The 20610-nt window shown below is 44.3% G+C and overlaps 1 protein-coding gene across 1 annotated transcript in view; it reads right to left on the reverse strand.

Moving 5' to 3' along the window:
* LOC106609571 (staphylococcal nuclease domain-containing protein 1) overlaps positions 1–15169 on the reverse strand; it is a 341791-nt gene extending 326622 nt beyond the window's left edge. The window contains exons 1-8 of the mRNA XM_045700024.1: positions 14912–15169; positions 8984–9133; positions 6599–6719; positions 6218–6299; positions 2761–2921; positions 1745–1836; positions 1022–1180; positions 593–699 (exon numbers count right to left, since the gene is read on the reverse strand). Of these exons, the coding sequence (XP_045555980.1) occupies positions 593–699; positions 1022–1180; positions 1745–1836; positions 2761–2921; positions 6218–6299; positions 6599–6719; positions 8984–9133; positions 14912–15124 (1085 nt within the window). The 5' untranslated portion in view covers positions 15125–15169. The remainder of the gene's footprint in view (positions 1–592; positions 700–1021; positions 1181–1744; positions 1837–2760; positions 2922–6217; positions 6300–6598; positions 6720–8983; positions 9134–14911) is intronic.
* Positions 15170–20610: the final 5441 nt, after the last annotated feature.

The following is a 20610-nucleotide window of genomic DNA, read 5'->3' on the forward strand; positions in this document are numbered from 1 at the left end:
AACATAATTGCAAAAGGGTTTTCTAAGGATCAATTAGCCTTTTAAAATGATGAACTTGGATTAGCTAACACAACGTGCCACTGGAACACAGGAGTGATGGTTGCTGATAATGAACCTCTGTACGCCTATGTAGATATTCCATAAAAAAAATCTGCCGTTTCAAGCTACAAAAGTCATTTACAACATTAACAATGTCTACACTGTATTTCTGATCAATTTGATGTTATTTTAATGGACAAAAACATTTCTAAGTGACCCCAAACAGTTGTGTGTGTGTGTGTGTGTGTGTGTGTGTGTGTGTGTGTGTGTGTGTGTGTGTGTATGTGTGTATATTTTACACTGCAAGCCTTTCCGGTAAGCATGCCATTTTGTCCTCCAATCCAACATTTGTCAGATCACTGACAAAGTTCTGTCAGTCTCACTTTGAGTTAGAAAGAAATTACTCATTTCTAAAGTATTTACACTTAGCCACATGCCCTAATTGGTTGGTTAATAAAACGGTTGAGGATAATGATGGTTGTGGTCACATTCACAGATTGACCGTGTTGCGATGTATGTTGCGGTAGTGGTTTTGGTTGGAGAAGGGACTGACTTTTCTCCGGCCCGGAGTTTCTCTGCCCCCTGGGTGTAGACGGCCATGGACCAGTCCACACAGCGGGCGAACCCTTCCTTCAGCAGCAGCTCTGTGATGTTCCCGTTCTGGAGATGAAACAAGGACAGAACATAGAATAGAGTACAATACTTTATATGATACACTATTTATAGAGTTAACTACTATTGAGGAAACAAAGATAAGAGTAAGTTCGACAGAAAGATATACATTGCCTGCCCTCACACACATTCACAGAGAAACTCATACAATGTGAGGTTTTGAGTACAGTTAAGAGCAACAACCTCAGACTTCCGCAACGTTCAAAATGATCCTTCCTTGCCCTCAGGCTTACAGTGACAGTCCGAGCTACCAGCCTTGGCATATAGTACAATGCTCAGGGGTTATAGGTGAGGGGTCAGTCAGTCTCACCGGGTGGAGGACGGTACCCAGGATGACCTGGTTGGGGCAGCTCTCCAGGATGATCTGCACGTCCCTCTGGAGCAGACGCGACTCTGTGAAGAACTTGGCCTCGGCAGCGAAGGGCTCTGGCGACTCCGTGCCGTCCGCCTCGCGCTTGAACGTCGGACACTGGAGAGAGGATATATAGAATGTAATATGCCATTTAGGAGACCCTTATCCAAAGCAACTTCTAGTACATGGTGTGCATTTATTTGCGTATGTGATCACAGCGGAAGTGGAACCCACGACCCTGGCATTACTCTGACCAGCTGAGCTACACAGGACCAAGACGGAGAATACACAAAATAGAGGAAATATCTGGGAAACTAGAGTCAGACACTGTAGGGATGACCAGGGATGTTCCCTTGTCTAATTCACACATTTATCCATTTTCCTGTCCTGCTAAATATTCAAAATGTAATGAGTACTTTTGGGTGTCAGGGAAAATGTATGGAGTAAAAAGTACATTCTTTTCTTTAGGAATGTAGTGAAGTAAAAGTTGTCAAAAATATAAATAGTAAAGTACAGATACCCCAAAAAACTACTTAAGAAGTACTTCCAAGTATTTTACACTACTGGATATTCGTTAATCAAATCAGAAGGAATATGCGCTATGGTCTATAAAAGGATATAAAATTTGACCATACACACAACCACATATCCTATGGTCATAGTACGGTCAAAGAGACTGACCTTGACCCCAGAGAGCATGACCGTGACCAGGTAGTAGTCGGGCAGGAGCAGGGCACGGACCACGCTACCGTCGCGCACGTGCTCAATGATGGCTGAGGAGGAGAGACGAGGGTCAGAAATAAAGTATTCATACATTCAATTGAAGCTTTTAATACGATGAAACCATCTGTTTCCACAAGGGTAAACATTCTACTATGACCTCATCATTCAGTTTTATAGGTACTACCAGCTTTAGAGTAAAGCAGACTCAGTCCTACACAGAGCCAGCGCTACAGTAGATTCATACAATTAGGAACTAGAATACTAATTTAAATAGGATGTCTATGGATTCAGTTCTATACTGTGTTATGCCTTAAAAGTCAGTGGTCAAATGTATCCATCTACAGGATGACCTTCACCCCATTCCTCTACTCTATGGAGGGTGTTTACAGTACATGTTGTTGATTACATACTGCTCTGGTGGGTTACAGAATGATGTCTTCTGTCACTCTTCTTCTGTTGTCACCCTGACCACCAAAAAATGACTTTTGGTGTGAAAGCCAGCTACATTTGAGCTGTAAATCGTGTTTTGTGTGTTTGGGGGCTGAATGAACACAGTCTGATGAGGTGATCCGCCATAATCCAGACCGGGGATGTTAGTATTCCGATTCCGGGCCCCCGGAACTCAACGGAGGGAACATTTAAAGCAATTCGGCTGGATTGCTACTGCCCATTTAAAAACAGCAGGGACGGTCTCGCTGAATGGTAAAAAACCTTCCACACCATTTCTCCATTCAATTAAAGGGAGTGGCTGTTAGCTGCGGTGGCGCGGACAGAATGGAGAAAAACGCATTAGAGCGGGTGAAAGTCACATAATGAGCCCATGAGGTGCCGTCTAGGGAGCCATTACATGCCAGATATAGATATGGAGGCATCGGAGGGGGTAAACTCGAGCCAAAATGGTGGATTATGCAGCTGTGTGTGGTGTGCACACAGGGGCTTCTAATAAGGAATGATGAGGAGTGTGTTAGCCCTACCATTGACAGGTTTCTGGTGCATGGAGTCAACAAAGTTGCGGGGGTTCTCGATGATGTACTTGAGGTCGCGTATGGTGTTGGTGCCTCCGCCCTCCGTCCACATGCCCTTCTTGGAGGCCTTGGCCTGGTCCTCCAGGTCACACAGTCTAGCCTGATCTGGACTACACACACCAGGACAAGAGAAGAAGTGGTTAGTATATAACGCACAGGCCGAGGTTTCAAACTATAGTAAAGTAGCTGGAACAGATCTTAGAGACAATGGAAATGATTATTTTTGCTGACACAGCGCCCAGTCCCAGCACAGTGCCTTGTTAGGGCATCAGTAGGTGACACCTCTACTGATGCTAGCTAACCTCCTGTTACTGGTCCACCTCTCTATATTATCAGCTGGGCCTTAGGGGGTAACTGCCAGCCTCTCAGGGTGTGCTAGTCCTGGAACTGCATGGCCACTAGTTAGTAGTTCTAGCTGCACTGAGTTCTACCACCGCCCCTCAGGCTAAACTGATGAGACTGGCTAGGTGGACATACAACGCAGTTCTGCTGTGTTGTGCTTTTTAAATCCTTTCAGATAAATCAGGGTCAAAAAGAGCAATGGTTCCCAGATGTATGGTTATGCTTTCATGAGCCACACCAATTCAATAAAAGCAGTGTTTCTAGAGCCACAAAATTAGCATTTAGCTGTGACACGAGGGCCAGTGGCCACCTAATACTTGGAGGATACGCAATGGTTGATCAACCAAAAACATAAGGGAGATTAAGGGTAAAACTTTTTAGGCACCACAACTTCCTCCATTTGCCTAAACACCAACATGAGTTTCAGACACCTGGTAGATGGCCAAGTACACAACTCCCCAGTTTCACTTCCATCTGCATGAGCTTTCAGGTTCAGCCTGTTGACAACCAGATTGTCAGACTGGGCCTCTAACAAAGATCAGAGGGCTCTTTGAAGACAACATGGCACTCAACTCCCTCAAGCAGGCAAGGCGGGTGATATGTCTCAATTCATTCCACGCTGGTTCAAAACAAAAATGGCGACTTATCTTGAAAGACCATCAGCGGTTTCCGCTTTTTTCCCCCCTTTTCTTAATTGTTTTCCGTCGTCGTGTGAAGACTTAACAAGTTTTCTGTGGACTGGAGAAGGGAGGCTTGCCCATGACTGATATGAGAAATGGAGAGTGAGATAGTGGGACTGGGTTCTTTGTTGAAATGTGCACTGTGTAAATTGAGCCTTTTTACATTGATGCTGTCTGAAAGGGAGAGTGGGTGCTAGGTTTAGAAAGAAAGCGGCACAAAGTGGTACTCAATTAAAACACGTCACACAGACAAAGAAGAGAGAGTCTGAGTGTTCTGAAACAGCTCCTAATTGGAGCATTGGACTGGCGCCCAACAACACCAGTATGTCTTCCCCCCATTCCTTCCTCGACTGTTCTAGACACAAATCCCAACTGAAATAAAACTGTTTCTTGCTTACCGAAGCAAGAAAAGAGAACATTAACTTTCTGGGCCAGACTAAAAAGCCTACAGAAAGTCAATTGCACTTAAGCTACTTAGGACTAACAGCACAAACCACAGATTGAGGCTGTGCCAATTCCCTATAGTGTAGTGCACTTATTTTGACCAGGGCCCATAGGGCTCTGGATAAAGGTAGTGCACTATGTAGGGAATAGGGTACCATTTGGGATGCAGTTTGGGGCAAGCCCAGATACTGAACGGACACAGCAAGATACTGCGAGAATGCAACTAGGCTGATGATCAGAGATCAATGAAGGCACAGGAGGTAGCCTACCTGGTACTGTGTGAGGAGATCATGTAAAATCATTCCTTCACTAAATATATTTCTATTTAGGTCACAGCACTGTAGCTGGAAAGATGGGGCTGAAAATTATTTCTAAAACCCAAAAACAGAGACGTCTTTTTTTCAACCATTTTTGTAACATCAACCCACAGACAGGCAGCACTTTTTTTTTATTTTTTACTTTTAGGCTATAGCCTAGTTGTCGATTTGTAGGCCTAGGCTTGGTACCTATGACATTTCTACAAGTGTACCTAGCACCGAAAATCTGCAAAACACAGCAGACAGAAACAGAACCACTGGACATTGAAGACCGTGGTTCAGAAGAGGTGTCCCTCAACAGTTCAGCCACTCCACTAAGGATCACAGTTTAAAGGATCAATAGTTGTGGAGCAGTGGTACCAATGCTAATTTGGATTCCCTTACCGCCGGTCAGTGTGGTTACAGAAACCACAACGCCCCCCTTCCCTCTTTCAGTAATCTAACAAAACAGCCACAGTCTGAGAGACAACCTACTTTCTCATTGGCCAGGAGGAGCCTGCCAAAATCCTCTGTCAGTCAGTGGTGGTGGCCCCATGCTTGGGTTCCCTTGGAAGAAACAGAAAGTGTTTGAAGAGGAGATCTGTGTAGTGTAATTGTGTGTGAGTGTGCCCCAGCAGCTTGCCGTAGCAGTGAGGAGAGGATGGTTGGCACGCGGCCCGGGCCTTCTGTTAATTAGCTCCTGGCATAGTTTGGGCGCCACGGACAGCCAGGTTCGGAACATGTGCTCGCCCGCTCCTTTTAAAATCATCATCGCCCTCCGGTCGGGGTGATCGTCAAGAGCAATCGCCAGGCTAATGAATAAGGGTCTGCTAGTCTCCCAGCCCTCCCACCATAATAGCCACCCTATTTGGGCCAAACGACAGCCTGCGAAGAGGCGTTTACATTAAAGCCTGTTCCAAGCCATTGCGTGGAATGCTTGAAACGAGTCATTAGGTCCAAAATAAGCAGGCAGGCCATTTATTTATTCATCTGGTACCCACAGTGAAAACAGGGTTTACAGCACTGAACTCCTGTAGTGCCCAGTCAAGCCCACTAGGGGGCGTTCAATCACAGAGGTGAAAGGGTGTTTTGGGACAGTTATTAGAGCGGTGAGCTTTATGTTATGTATGACAGAGGCTTTTGAGACTGCCGATCAGTGGGAAAGCATCAATGTTACTGCAGGGCAACACTGCCACCACCTGGACTCACACCTTAACTGAAACCCTCAAGTGGGGGGAGGGGATTCTATGTGCAGTGGCATTGTGTCATCAATAATACATGCAGCCCACTGTGACATCAAGCTAGCGCAGTGATAGTCACACTATTTTCTAATCTATATCATAGTGCAAGTGTTGTATTGTGACATCACACTTCAGTGGCATCACAGCAAGTGGACAGTGTGCTGATGTCACAATAGGGAAATAATCAAAGATGTCACAGACAGATGACTGATGTTAAGTCCATCATCTTACGCATGTAACAACTGCAAATTCTACTGTGACAAATTGACTGCATTGTGTTCCCTGGTTACCACCACTTCAAATCTCCATGGGGCTGATTAAAACCTTGGTAAATCAATCAACACCCTGTTAAAAGACTGATGCACCCTGTTGCTTGTGATATTACAGCACTGCTGAGTCTTACTTGTTGCCCCGGATTCCTTCCCTGCGGACGGTGGCGAGGCCCTCGTTCACCAGAGATTCAGCAATGTTCTCGCCAGTGGTGTCTAGAGAAAGAGACACAGACAAAGGATTTAACACTCAAAAGAAATAGAGACAGAGTTTTAGTAAAGGACAAAGTGAGTTGTATGATGTGTAAGGCACAGTGGAGGGTTCATGCATGAAAAAGAGTCATTTCACTCAATCAACGCAAACTCAGTCAATTCAAGGAGGGAATTTAAATCCTATCCCTGTGGGATATAGACAAATAGTGCAGCAGTGATGTAGTGATGTTTTTCCCCGACTAGTAGTAACTCTGGCCTTTATTTGTGGCTAGGCCTGTGAAAGTGTCTGGTGGTCTTCTCACCTCTGCCCAGGTACACCATGCCGTATTCTCTGCCCAGAGCAGTCTTCACCTCCACTGTGAAGCATACCTCCTTCCCAATCAGCATCTTGCGCAGGAACTCTCTGGCCTGGAAGGCATAGGGCTGCATGGGAAAGAAGACAGATTGCCATGATCAACGGGTCAATGTTATACCACTAGGGGCACTAAATCAATCACCCACAATTCATCTACAGACCTTGACCATCAAGATAGGAATCATCTTTGCCATTATTGCGTCTGTGACCGCAAGGACAGCGCAAGCTCCATTTTGAAGTAGTCAATTTCACAATTGGCTGATCCCTCCTGATGACCCAGTTGGACATGACTCCAACAGAGTCACCAGGAGGGATCAGCCAATGAAGTTGGATGTACCACCCAGTTAACTACATTAAAAATGGTGGAAGGCCTCAAATGTCGCTGCCCATGCTAATACGGCATTTCGGCCACCAGCAGCCTCTATCATCCTCTATGACACTGACCAAAAACAACCATTTCTTATTTTCCCTTATAAAAAAGGAAGGCAGATGGGACACAGAGTGCATTCGGAAAGTATTCAGACCCCTTGACTTTTCCACATTGTTATGTTACAGCCTTATTCTAAAATATATTAAATAGTTTTTTTCCCCCCTCAATCTACACACAATACCCCATAATGACAAAGCAAAAACGATATAAAAAATAAACTGAATTATGACATTTACATAAGTACTCAGACCCTTTACTCGATACTTTGTTGAAGCACCTTTGGCAGCGATTACAGCCTCGAGTATGACGCTACAAGCTTGGCACACCTGTATTTGGGGAGTTTCTCCCATTCTTTTCTGCAGATCCTTTCAAGCTCTTTCGGGTTGGATGGGGAGGGTCGCTGCACGGCTTTTTTCAGGTCTCTCCAGAGACGTTCGATCTGGTTCAAGTCCGGGCTCTGGCTGGGCCAATCAAGGACATTCAGACTGCTGCATCATCTTGGCTGTGTGCTTAGGGTCGTTGTCTTGTTGGAAGGTGAACCATTGCCCCAGTCTGAGGTCCTGAGCGCTCTGGAGCATGTTTTCATCAAGGATATTTCTGTACTTTCCTCCGTTCATCTTTCCCTTGACCCTTACTAGTCTCCCAGTCCCTGCTGCTGAAAAACATCCCCACAGCATGATGCTGCCACCACCACCACCCCCATGCTTCACCGTAGGGATGGTGCCAGGTTTCCACCGGATGTGACGCTTGGCATTCAGGCCAAAGAGTTCAATCGTGGTTTCATCAAACCAGAGAATCTTGTTTCTCATGGTCTGAAAGATCCTTTGGGTGCTTTTTGGCAAACTCCAAGTGGGATGTCATGTGCCTTTTACTGAGGAGTGGCTTCCATCTAGCCACTCTTAACATAAAATGTCTGATTGGTGGAGTGCTGCAGAGATGGTTGTCCTTCTGAAAGGTTCTCTCATCTCCACAGAGGAACTCTGGAGCTCTGTCAGAGTGACCATTACATTCTTGGTCAACTCTGACCAAGGTCCTTCTCCGCCGATTGCTCATTTGGCCGGGCAGACAGCTCTAGTAAGAATCTTGGTGATTCCAAACTTCTTCCATTTAAGAATAATGGAGTCCACTGTGTTCTTGGTCCCCTTCAATGTTGCAGATATTTTTTGGAACCCTTCCCCAGATCTGTGCCTCAACATAATCCAGTCTCGGAGCTCTACGGACAATTCCTTCCACCTCATTGATTGGTTTTTGCTCTTACATGCACTGTCAACTGTGGGACCTTGTGTGCGCGCGCGCGCGCGCCTTTCCAAATAATGTCCAATCAATTGAATTTACCACAGACGGACTCCAACCAAGTTGTAGAAACATCAAGGATGATCAATGGAAATAGGATGCACCGAAGCTCAATTTCGAGTTTCAGAGCAAAGGATCTGAACACTTACGTAAATAAGGAATTTCAGTTTGATACATTTGCAAACATTTCTAAAAAACATTTAATTTGTTATTATGGGGTATTGTGTGTATATTGATGAGGATTTATTTTTATTTAATCCATTTTAGAACATAACGTAACAAAATGTGGAAAAGGGGAAGGGGTCTATACTTTCTGAATGCACTATATATGCTTTACTAGACAACAAGTATCATATATCAGCGATTACATAACTGTCACTGCAGGTGGAACCTGATCGAAGAACACCCAACGCTTTTACTTAGACAACCCCCAAGATAACACGCCACCCTAATTATGCTGCTCCCGAAAGTGAAAGCATCGTCTCCATGCAGCCACCTGAAATTCATTTTTTCTCTTATGCATCTCAATACAACGTCTATCCCCCCCCCACTCTTCTTCATGAATGGACCAGCCCACTGTCAGTGATTGGTTGAAGTGCTTCAACTCACCTCGTCAGGGGTGTCCTTTTGGTCGGGCTGGCTCTGGGGGGCGCGGCGAGCTAGCGCTCCGGTACGGATGTTGCTCAGGTTGATCTGACGCTCCGGGGGCGGGCCTCCCCGTGGCTGGCCCCGCACGATTATTGCACATCCTGACAAGACCTGGAAGAGAGAAACATCACAGTAAATATTAGCATTAGGCTATTAGGGGAAAGACCAGGGTTATTTGCATTGTAGCAGTGGTAGGTAAGACCAGGCACAACAATTATTAGAATGTCTATAAGCTAATCGGAGACTGTTAATGGGCTGATATGGAAGTAGAGGTTTTGGTAGTGCTTATTATTTTCACAAATTCTCTCAGAACTCAACCCTGTTCCATGGAGGAGGAGGAAAAACAGTTGTGGTGAAAGAATGACTGTATATAGTCTAGTTGTAGCAGTAGTAGTAGTAGTGATAATAGTAATAGCGGTAATAGTAATAGCGGTAATAGCAGTAGTGATAGTAATAGCAGTAGTGATAATAGAAATATTAGTAATAGCAGGTGTAGTAGCGGTAATAGTAGTAATAGCAGTAATAGTAGCAATAGCAGTAGCAATAGTGGTAATAGTAATATAGCAGTAGCAGTAGTAGTAATAGTAATAGTAGTAGCAGTAGTGATAATAGTAGTGGTAATAGAAATAGTAGTAGAAGTAATAGGTGTAGTAGCGGTAATAGCAGGTGTAGTAGCGGTAATAGTAGTAATAGCGGTAATAGTAGTAATAGCGGTAATAGTAGTAATAGCGGTAATAGTAGTAATAGCGGTAATAGTAGTAATAGCACTAATAGCGGTAGTAGCAGTAATAGTAGCAGTAATAGTAGCAGTAATAGTAGCAGTAATAGTAGCAGTAGCAATAGCGGTAATAGTAATAATAGCAGTAGTGGTAATAGTAATAATAGCAGTAGTGGTAATAGTAGTAGTAATAATGGCGGGTGAGTGGTAATAATGGCAGTGAGTGGTAATAATGGCAGTAGTTGTGGTAATAGTAGTAATAGTTGTAATAGCAGTAGTAGTGGTAATAGTAGTAGTAGTAGTAATAGTAGTAATAGTAACAGCAGTAGTGGTAATGGTAATAGTTATAGTAGTAGTCAGTGGCAGTAGTAGTCAGTGGCAGTAGTAGTCAGTGAGGGGTAATAGTGGCAGTGAGGGGTAATAATGGCAGTGAGGGGTAATAGTGGCAGTGAGGGGTAATAGTGGCAGTGAGGGGTAATAGTGGCAGTGAGGGGTAATAGTGGCAGTGAGGGGTAATTGTGGCAGTGAGGGGTAATAGTAGTAATAGTTGTAGTAGAGCCAGGCTTAGGATAGGCCTAACAGCCGTGACAGTGAATAGGTCTAGTGGTAGGTTGGTGTTGAGTGTTCAGTCCAGACAGGGTTTGACCCAATCAAAAACAAAGTTCCTTTTCCTGTAGTGAGAAGTACTGTCAGACCAGCGTCAGAGGTGTATTCATTACAGAAACCGTTTTAGAACCAAACGGATGCAAACAGAGCAAAACAAGAGTTTATGTCAGCCCAATTCGGGTAGGTCACTCCAGTTTCGCTTGCTTCCGTTTAAGAAACACAAAATGGTGGGAATGAATACACCCCAGACGAAGTATTGGGATCTAGAAAGATTTTCCCCACTGAAGTGCGACTCATTCCTCAGAACACCACTAGACAGAACAGAAGGAACGGAAAGGGGCCTAAGCTCCAGTAGTGATTCATCACCAGCGGAAGATAAACGTTTTGCAACAGAATCCAAATAATGAATGCAGAGGAGGCTGGTGGGAGGAACTACAGGAGAACAGGTTCATTGCAATGGCTGGAATGGATTCAATGGAATGGTACCAAACACATGGAAACAATGTGCCATTGATTCCATTCCAGCCATTACAATGAGCCTGTCCTCCTATAGCTCGTCCTACCAGCCTCCTCTGAATGAATACACCCCTACTGTTTGCTCAAGGGCTGTGTTCCAATCTACACAGTGGCTTTGGCTTGCCTCCTCGTCTCCTTTCCTCCCAGACACACATTTGAAAGGGTTGGATAAGTGGAAATAGGCTAATATCTCTGTTCTACTCAGGTTTGTGGTCTTGAAGGAAAGGAGTGAAGAACAGGAGGCAAAGGTACACCAAGACTAGTGGGACTGAGTCTGTAAGCCATGACAAAGATCCAAGTCTTCAGGGAAGATCCCTCAACACCCAGACTACTATTCTCTGTGCTCTTCCATCTGACCCAGCCAGATGCTGCACAACAAATCATCTCCTCTAAAAATAACTCTTTAGGGATTTATTTTCATTTAAACCTTTATTTAACTAGGCAAGTCAGTTAAGAATAAATTCTTATTTACAATGACGGCCTACCCCGGATGACGCTGGGCCAATTGTGCGCCGCCCTATGGGATTCATAATCACGGCCAGATGTGATGCAGCCTGGATTTGAACCTGGGAGTGTTGTGACACCTCTTCTAATAAGATGCAGTGCCTTAGACCGCTGCGACACTCGGGAGACCCATCTTTGACCTAAACGCTCCTAGAACGCTTGGGGAAAAAAACAAGTGACCCTCCCTTATACCCAAAATAATAATTAAAACAAAGCGGAAAGCAGAGAATGTGTCTATCATTTACCCTCATTTCTTGGACAGACCAGAGCCTTAGATATGCAGTTTTAGAAACTGTTCTTTGTCCTGTAAGCATTACATGGCAACGCAGGAATTTTGATAGCTCAGGCCAGAAGGTTGTGGGTTCGCAGACCACTGTGGACAAGAGTGAAGGTAGAAAGATCTCCTTAATAGTAAAAGCATTGCATGACTATCATCGTATTTGCAGGTCAGAGGGGGAAAAAAGCCTTATAAACCTTTCATGGAATTCTACATATTTGCTGAATATTTTTTGAATACGACACAAATTACCAAAATGACAGAGCGATAGGCCGATGTGTTAATTTGATCAATTCTATCATATTTCTCCAACGCTAAATTCATCCGTCTTGCTTGCAACTAAACTGTCCCTGTTGGCAAATAATGAAATCTGAGACGTCATTAGGAATCTGAGCATGGTACTTTCAGAAGTTAGACCTACCTTTCCACTCCAGACAGAGTAGGCCTACCAACGCAGAAAATGTCAGCTTTGGTGAATGCACCAATTTGTAAGTCGCTCTGGATAAGAGCGTCTGCTAAATGACTTAAATGTAAATGTAATGTAACTGCTGGCTACTCTTCTTCCATGGCTTAACTCAGTGAGAGAAGGTCACAAGTGTTTCCCTGAAAGCTGTCTGGGTTGAAACATCTATTGTACAGAAAGTGAATAGTTTAAATCAGTTGATAGTGACAGAATTTGATTACTTCCCAAACAAAGTCCATTTTTTCCTTCTTCTCGACTATAGGTTGTAGCTCAGTCTCGAAATGTCAAAGCAACAAAACAATTATATCCCCATATGCATCGCCATCACATCTTTCCGGGGTGTTTTACAGCTCATTTCGAGCATAAAGCATTGCGGATCAAAGCGCTGTTATACATCACTTTATATCATGAGATTAGTTGTATTTTCTTAAATTAAGCTAACAAGGGGTAGGCCTGTACTTTTTCCCTATTGTCTTTAATAAAAGTTAGGCCTATGGCATACCCTCACATACCCCCTCAATTCTAGATTTCAACTTAACAGCCCTTCACTGACACAGAGGTAGGTTATTTAAAGAGTGCATGGTGGGTGGAGCAATTGCCTAATTTCATCTGTCAAACAGGTACGACTACCTCTTATTTCTTAAATAGGAAGAAATAGGCTACAATACAAAGCCCTCGTTGTTAGTAAAGTCTAATTAAAATGAAGACGATTGAAACGATTAATGATTACTCGAATTTGCCCACTTTCAGCACCATGAGCTGTCCATTTCCATGGCTGCAACTCCAAGTTTTAGCACCACAACAAAAGTTTGTTTAATCTGTTTTATTGTGAGGTCAATAACTGACAAATACATAATGGGCAAGAAACATTGTTTTTAACAAAATCAATTATAGTAGTAGCAAGCTATCAAAGTTGACTTCCGGTCCTCATCTTCACACTCAAACTGAGCAGAAAATAATCTATAGGCTAGTCTGCACACAAGATGGTGCATTTTGCTGAAAATCAGAGATGAGGGGAGACATATCAATATATAGCCTAATAAGCAACTAATACTACAACACCGAGAACTATTGATATTTCATCAATTACATGACCCACCCCTGGACTAGATTTTTGTATTTTTATTTATTACTAAACCCTCCACTTGACTGAAATTGAAAAAGCATGACCCTCCCCCATTTTCCTCCAGGTAACCAACCATTCTGTAAATGTCAATCTATCCCTTACTGTAACTACTGTCTCATACCACACACTTCCCTTATTCCCAACGTGACCACTCGCTTGTTTACCCTCTCCAGAGGAAACATAGGTCTAAGGGGGACATGTAGGCAGTGGCAGGCAGTCTATAATTACTGTATACTCAAAACAACAGGCCTTTCAGTCAGTAACCACAGTCGGTGGGAGAAGAATCCTACAGCTCTGAATTGTCTGAGTGTTGTATGATAGCTTGTAGCCATATCTGCTGTAACTAGCCTATACACATCAAACTAAATCAGATAAACTGTGGTCTGAATCTGATCACTGAAAATGCTTTTCAGGAAATGACAGACACACAGAACATGTATCACCTCGAATACAAGCTGGAAACGGTATAGACTTGCCCACCGTGAGAGGAAGTAAAATTAGTAATTGCCAAAAATCGGGAACGTGATTAAATGCAAGGCACAAAGTAACCCCAAATGATTTAGCAAGCCTAGTACTAGCCTCTAGAAATCGCTTGGATGTAGAATGAGACTGTGCATGCTAAATCATTTGGGGTTACTTTGGGCCACTGTAGCTATAGATACTACTACAACTGCTGCTTGCTTCCACTACCGAGGGAGTTTAAGGGGGGCGAGGAATACGTGTCAGTTTCTCGTGGTCGCTTCTGAGCAGCAGGACTTGCTGACCAAACTACACTGAAGGCAAAATGGTTCACCCGTTCGTTTGATATTTTTGCCACACTTTTTGGAAATAGGTAACTTATCTAATTCGTCTCAAACTAAAATATATTATTTTGATAGTGTCAATTGTTCGAGTTGATGGACATACTCGAACGTGAAAGCTAGCTAGCTAACCATTTGGATGTTGTGTCTGGAGATTGGAATCAAAATACTGCTTGCTAGCTAACTTAGCTTCCAATCCAGAACCATAAATCAGAGTTGTTTAGCCACGACACAGCTGCACGCGCTCATCAGGACACGAACTTTGAACACTCCTAGCTAGTTAGCTATGTTAGAGCTGGTTTCTCTGGCTACAGTACCTAGCTACATGAACCCCAAAGCCGAGGTCAACCAAGCAATTTTGCTAGGACAGGGGTCATGCTTCCACACCTGCCAACAATTAATGTGCAAAAAATGTTGTCTTGTTGCAACTTCAAATGGCTCCAAATATAAACCTCTTTTGCGAGTGTTTGAACTAACGTCAGGGTATTTTCCTAAACACCTCATTCAAGCACTTCTGTAGGACAACCAACTCTCTCGTTTGTTTGTTTGTTTAAAAAATAGTTACATTGCGCAATGTTTACTACAGTAACGTTAGTTAGCACCTTTTACACAAACCCTGTCAGCTCCTCAATGTGCGTTGTTAATCATAAACTGCTGCGGAATTGAGTCAATTTGTGGTACTAGTTAGCTAACGGTGTTAGCTAGCCAACATTGTCATTGAACACGACATTGAATCGTACTTTTCTAACAAGAAAAATCCCACGACAATGAGAAGTTGAATCCCCCACAAGTTGGCTATCGTAGCTAGCTCGTTAATCGAAAGCTAACAAGCTGTTAGCATCATCCCTTGTCACACACTTTTCATCCATATGTTCCTACCATCTTGACTATTCCTCTCTGGAGCGCCGCAACCGGAGCAGGATTCGCCTGTGCCGAAACTGATGATGCCATGTCCACAAAGTTAGATACGCCGTTTAGGGGGAAACAGGTAAGGAGCCGGGAGTCCAAAGTGACTGTTCTATTGAAACCCAAGAGGAAAAGGCTGGATAACTGTGAACACACGCTATACCGGAAACACACGGTACCATGCATACACGTCAAAGAGTTACTTTTCCGTGTACAGGATTAGAAATGAATGGGGCAGATGGGGCTATTCCTTGGACGCGTAATCAGAGTGAAATAAGATCTTCCGGTGCATGTGGAGGTTAAACACGTCAGCATAGTATTACCCTGGTACCGTTCATAACGTTATCGTGGATGCCCCGAGCTCTTAACATGCAAAAACAGTACAATGTTATGTGGTCTATTCACCCAATGCAAATCAAATGTGACCTTGTATAAACCAAAGCTGCTCAACAAATCTGAATTTGTTTATCTACAGAGAGAGGCTATGCATCTTTGTTCCATTGTAGGCTATTTCAATGGGGGAATTATTTACTGTAAGGCAAAAATACCTGTACCTAAATCTGTCTTGTCATACTTCCCATCCCATGTAATCGTAGACCAGGAGTGTCAAACATACAACATATTTGCCCGCAAAGCAATTTTCTTTTTTTAAATCATGTATTTTTTCACGTATTTTTTTGGCGAACTAAATATACTTTAAAATGACTAAAACCAAATTGAAACTGTAGAAATTATAATGGACCTATATTTACCCCATTTCTTGAATGTCCAGCCATAGCTGCTGACATTTTGGGGGGGGGCGCTGCACTACAGCTGGCTATATCGGTCACCTAATACAGGACTAGTAAAGGCCCAGTGCCATAGTTTTTTTTTTGTCATATTTTTTTGTAATCAAATTTTTCAGAGGATGCCGCAGCCCCCTCAGACCCCCTACTTTCCTTCGGCTATGTCCAGCTCACTAATAATCACTGTGCACAGTCAATGGATCTACATTCATACAGTTTCTTGACTGTCCAGCTCACTAATAATCATTAAACAGTCAGGGCGCATCGAAAATTCCCAAAACGATGGATAGAGGACTATTTTTTGCACATTTTGACACGAGGAAATATAGCAAATGTTCAGTGCGGCCCTCCAGACCTCGTGGAAGAATGAATGCGGCCCGGGGCAACAGGAGTTTGACACCCCTGTCGTATACTGGGGACACCAGGTGAGCGGAATCTCTGGCTAATCAATCAATTAACAAGTTTAAAGTTGTATTACTGGTCTCAGAGAATTTCATAATTTTCTGTACATAAATCCAAGACACTCCATTTAGTATGATATGTTATGTTTCGTATGGTATGTATTAATTTGTGGATCTCTTAAAACTTATGTTATGAATCCAATTTGTTGTGGCTGATGTTTGCTAGGTGGCTAACGCTAACTTTAGCTAACACTAGGGGTTAGGGTTAAGGTTAGGAGTTAGGTTAAAGGGGAAGGGTTAGCTAAAAGTATTAGGAGAAGGGTTAGTTAAACTAAGGAGTTACAAAGTAGCTAAAAATAATCGTAAGCAGTTGCGAAGTTGCTAAATAACTAAAATGCTAAAGTTGTCTGTGATGAGATAAACACACAGCCTTTGGGTTGCTAGATGTTCACATTATACACCCAACGAACTACCCTCCTTTTGTTCTTGGCTTAAGTATGTATGTAACCATACCAAACATGACATATCATACTAATTTGAGGGTCCTGGATTTATGTTTACTATGTTACGTCTATGAGACCAGTCTAACCCAACACACCTCCAGGCTGTGTAGGAGCTATTTTACCAAGAAGGAAAGTGATGGAGTGCTGCATCAGATGACCTGGCCTCCACAATCCCCCGACCTCGACCAAATTGAGATGGTTTGGGATGAGTCGGACCGCAGAGTGAAGGAAAAGCAGCCAACAAGTGCTCAGCATATGTGGGAACTCCTTCAAGACTGTTGGAAAAGCATTCCAGGTGACGCTGGTTGAGAGAATGCCAAGAGTGTGCAAAGCTGTCATCAAGGCAAAGGGTGGCTATTTGAAGAATCTCAAATATATTTTGATTTGTTTAAAACTTTTTTGGTTACTACATGATTCCATATGATCTATTTCATAGTTTTGATGTCTTCACTATTATTCTACAATGTAGAAAATAGTAAAAAAAAGAATAAAGAAAAAACTCTTGAATGAGTAGGTGTGTCACGATTGTTGTAAGGAGTGGACCAAAACACAGCGGGAAAATGTATACTCATCTTCTTTTTTATTTGAAGAAGGAAAAACAAAATAAACACGTATACAAAACAAACGACTCCAAACAGTCCCGTCAGGTGCAACAAACACTAAACCAGGAAATAACTACCCACCAACCCCCATAGAACAAACACCCCTATAAATAGGACCTTCAATCAGAGGCAACGAGAAGCAGCTGCCTCCAATTGAAGGTCAACCCAATAAACACCAAATAGAAATAAACCAACTAGAAATAACATAGAAATACACTAACATAGAACATAACCCAAACAACCCCGAACCACACTAAACAAACACCCCCTGCCACGCCCTGACCAAACTACAATAACAAACAGCCCCCTTACTGGTCAGGACGTGACAAGGTGTTCTAAAACTTTTGACTGGTAATGTGTATGTCCAACAAAATGCTTACTTGCAGGTTCCTTCTGGACAATGCAACAATAATATAATAAACGCAGTAGAATAGAATAGACATATTAGCAGTATAATGTACAATATATAGTCCAATATTCACATGTGTTTTGGTGGAAGCAGGGATTGGGGATTTATTATGTTTAAATCATACGTTTTGTGATGTGTGGAAAGAAATCAGGTCAGGAAAAAAAAACATGTTTGACCATTTAAAATAATGTTTACACAAACCATGAAATTATTTGATATCTATAGCTAGGTTTCCATCAGTGAAGGCTCAGAGGAGGAAGGGGAGGACCATCCTCCTCAGTGAATTTCATAAAAATAAAAGTTGTAAAACATTTCAAATGTTGTGCTTTTTAGATAAAACTATAATAAATATATTCACGTCACCAAATCAATGATTAAAACACACTGTTTTGCAATGAAGGTCTAGAGTAGCCTCAACTGCACTCTTTAGGGTAGCACCATGGTGTAGCCAGAGGACAGCTAGCTTCCTTCCTCCTCTGGGTACATTTAATTCAATACAAAACCTAGGAAGCTCATGGTTCTCAAACCCCTTCCATAGACTTACACGGTAATTATGACAACTTCCAGAGGTCGTCCTCCAACCTATTAGAGCTTCTGCTACATGAACTAACATTTTGTCCACCCAATCAAAGGATCAGATAATGAATTTAATACTGAAAGCATATGCTACAGCTAGCTAGCACTGCAGTGCATAACATGTGGTGAGCAGTTGACTCAAAGAGAGAGACAGACAATAGTTGAACAGTTTTGAACAAATTCATTTCTTCCAAAATGAAGAAGAAGCGAGATACAAAATTACGAAATCTATCAATTATGGAGGTACGACCCAGATGCAGACCACGTCGAATAAACAATCGTTTAATATTCCAACAGGGGCAGGCAAGACAGGTCAAGGCAGGTAAGGGTCAGTAAACCAGAGGTGGGGAAACGATACCGTGCGGCAGGAAGGGTCAGGGTAAGGCAGATGTCTGTAATCCAGAGGGGGGCAAAGGTACAAGTCGGCAGGCAGGGTCAGGCAGGCGGGCTCGGAGGACAGGCAAGGGTCAAAACCTGTAGGGCGAGAAAAGAGAAACTGGAAAAAGCAGGAGCTGAGACAAACGCTGGTTGACTTGAAGAAACAAGATGAACTGGCAACAGACAAACAGAGAACACAGGTATAAATACACAGGGGGAAGAGGGATGGGCCTGGAAACGGGAGACAAAAGGCTGTGAGACATGGATTTGACTTTGGACACATCAAAGGTGGGATGCATACGAAGGGTACCGGGCAACAGAAGACGAACAGCAGAAGGGCTAATTATCTTGGAGATGGGGAACAGGCCGATAAACTGGGGGGAGAGTTGGTGGGATTCCACCCGGAGGGGCAGATCCCGGGTGGATAGCCATACCTTCTGCCCGAGAAGATACCAGGGAGCCGGGGTCCGATGGCGATCTGCTTGTCGACAATACCTGGAGGTGGTCTTGAGGAGGGGGAGATGGGCCCACTCCAGGACCGTGGAGCGGACAGCATCAGGCATGAACATTCAGTTATCTGGGCCCCCCCCACCAGGGTCGGGCTGGGACCGCTGCGCCTTCCTGACCTGTTTCCCGTCGCCAGGCACGAGGTGGGAAGGATGGTCTCGGGCTTTGGGGTGGTAGCAGTGGGGTTATAGCGGCGAGACAGGGCATCCGACTTGACGTTCTTGGACCCAGGCCGGTAGGAGAGGGAAAACTTGAACCGGGTAAACAGCAGGGCCCATCTCGCCTGCCTGGAGTTGAGGCGCTTGGTGGTGCGGAGATACTCCAGGTTTTTGTGGTTGGTCCACACAATGAACAGATGTTCCGCACCGTCGAGCCAGTGCCTCCATTCCTCCAATGCCATCTTCACTGCGAGAAGCTCCCGATTCCCCACTTTGTTACTCCTCTCCGTGGCGGTGGCGGTGAGGAGGTGGGAGAAGGTGGCGCAGGGATGAAGCTTAAGGTCCCGGACAGAACGTTGAGACAGAACAGCCCCCACTCCAACATCCGAAGCGTCGGCCTCCACCACAAACTGACGGGAAGGGTCCAAATGAACCTGGATCGGAGCCAAGGTGAAGCAATGTTTAAGGTCCCGGAACGACCGGTCCGCGGCCGTGGACCACGGGAACAGAACCTTGGTAATGGTGAGGGCAGACAGGGGGAAGACCAGGGTGCTGTAAACCCGGATAAAGCAGCGATAAAAGTTGATTAACCCCAGGAAGCATTGCAGCTGCACCCTGGACGTAGGCTGAGGCCAATCCACCACCACTTTCACCTTCTCGGGATCCATCTTGACGCTCCCAGCAGAAATGACGTAGCCCAGAAAGGGAATGGTGGAGTGATGGAACTCGCATTTTCCCGCCTTAACAAACAACTGGTTCTCCAGAAGGCACTGGTGAACTTGCCGGACATGGAGCACGTGTTCTTGGGGGGAGCGGGAGAAGGCAAGGATGTCATCAATGTAGATGAAGACGAACTGGTTCAGCATGTTGCGGAGAACATCAGTCACCAGAGTCTGGAACACGGCAGGGGCGTTGGTGAGACCAAAGGGCATGACCAGATATCCATAGTGGCCGCTGACCGTGTTGAAGGCGGTTTTCCACTAGTCCCCCTCTCATATCCGCATCAGGTGGTAGGCGTTACGTAGATCCAGCTTGGAGAACACAGTGGCCCCCTGGAGCGGCTCGAATGCCTAGGAAATGAGTGGTAGTGGATAACGGTTCTTAACAGTGGTGTCATTGAGTCCCCGGTAGTCAATGCACGGGCGCAGGGTCTTGTCCTTCTTCTCCACAAAGGAGAATTCTGCACCAGCGGGAGAGGAAGAGGGATGGATAAATCCAGTAGCTAGGGAGTCCCCAATGTAGTCCTCCATAGCCTTGGTTTCAGGTTCCGACAGCGAGAACAGACACCCCCGGGGCGGCGTGGTGCTAGGGAGAAGGTCAATCCCGCAGTCATATGGGCGGTGCGGCGGAAGG

The sequence above is a fragment of the Salmo salar genome, chromosome ssa17, assembly GCF_905237065.1.
Source record: "Salmo salar chromosome ssa17, Ssal_v3.1, whole genome shotgun sequence".
NCBI classification, from domain to species: Eukaryota; Metazoa; Chordata; class Actinopteri; order Salmoniformes; family Salmonidae; genus Salmo; species Salmo salar.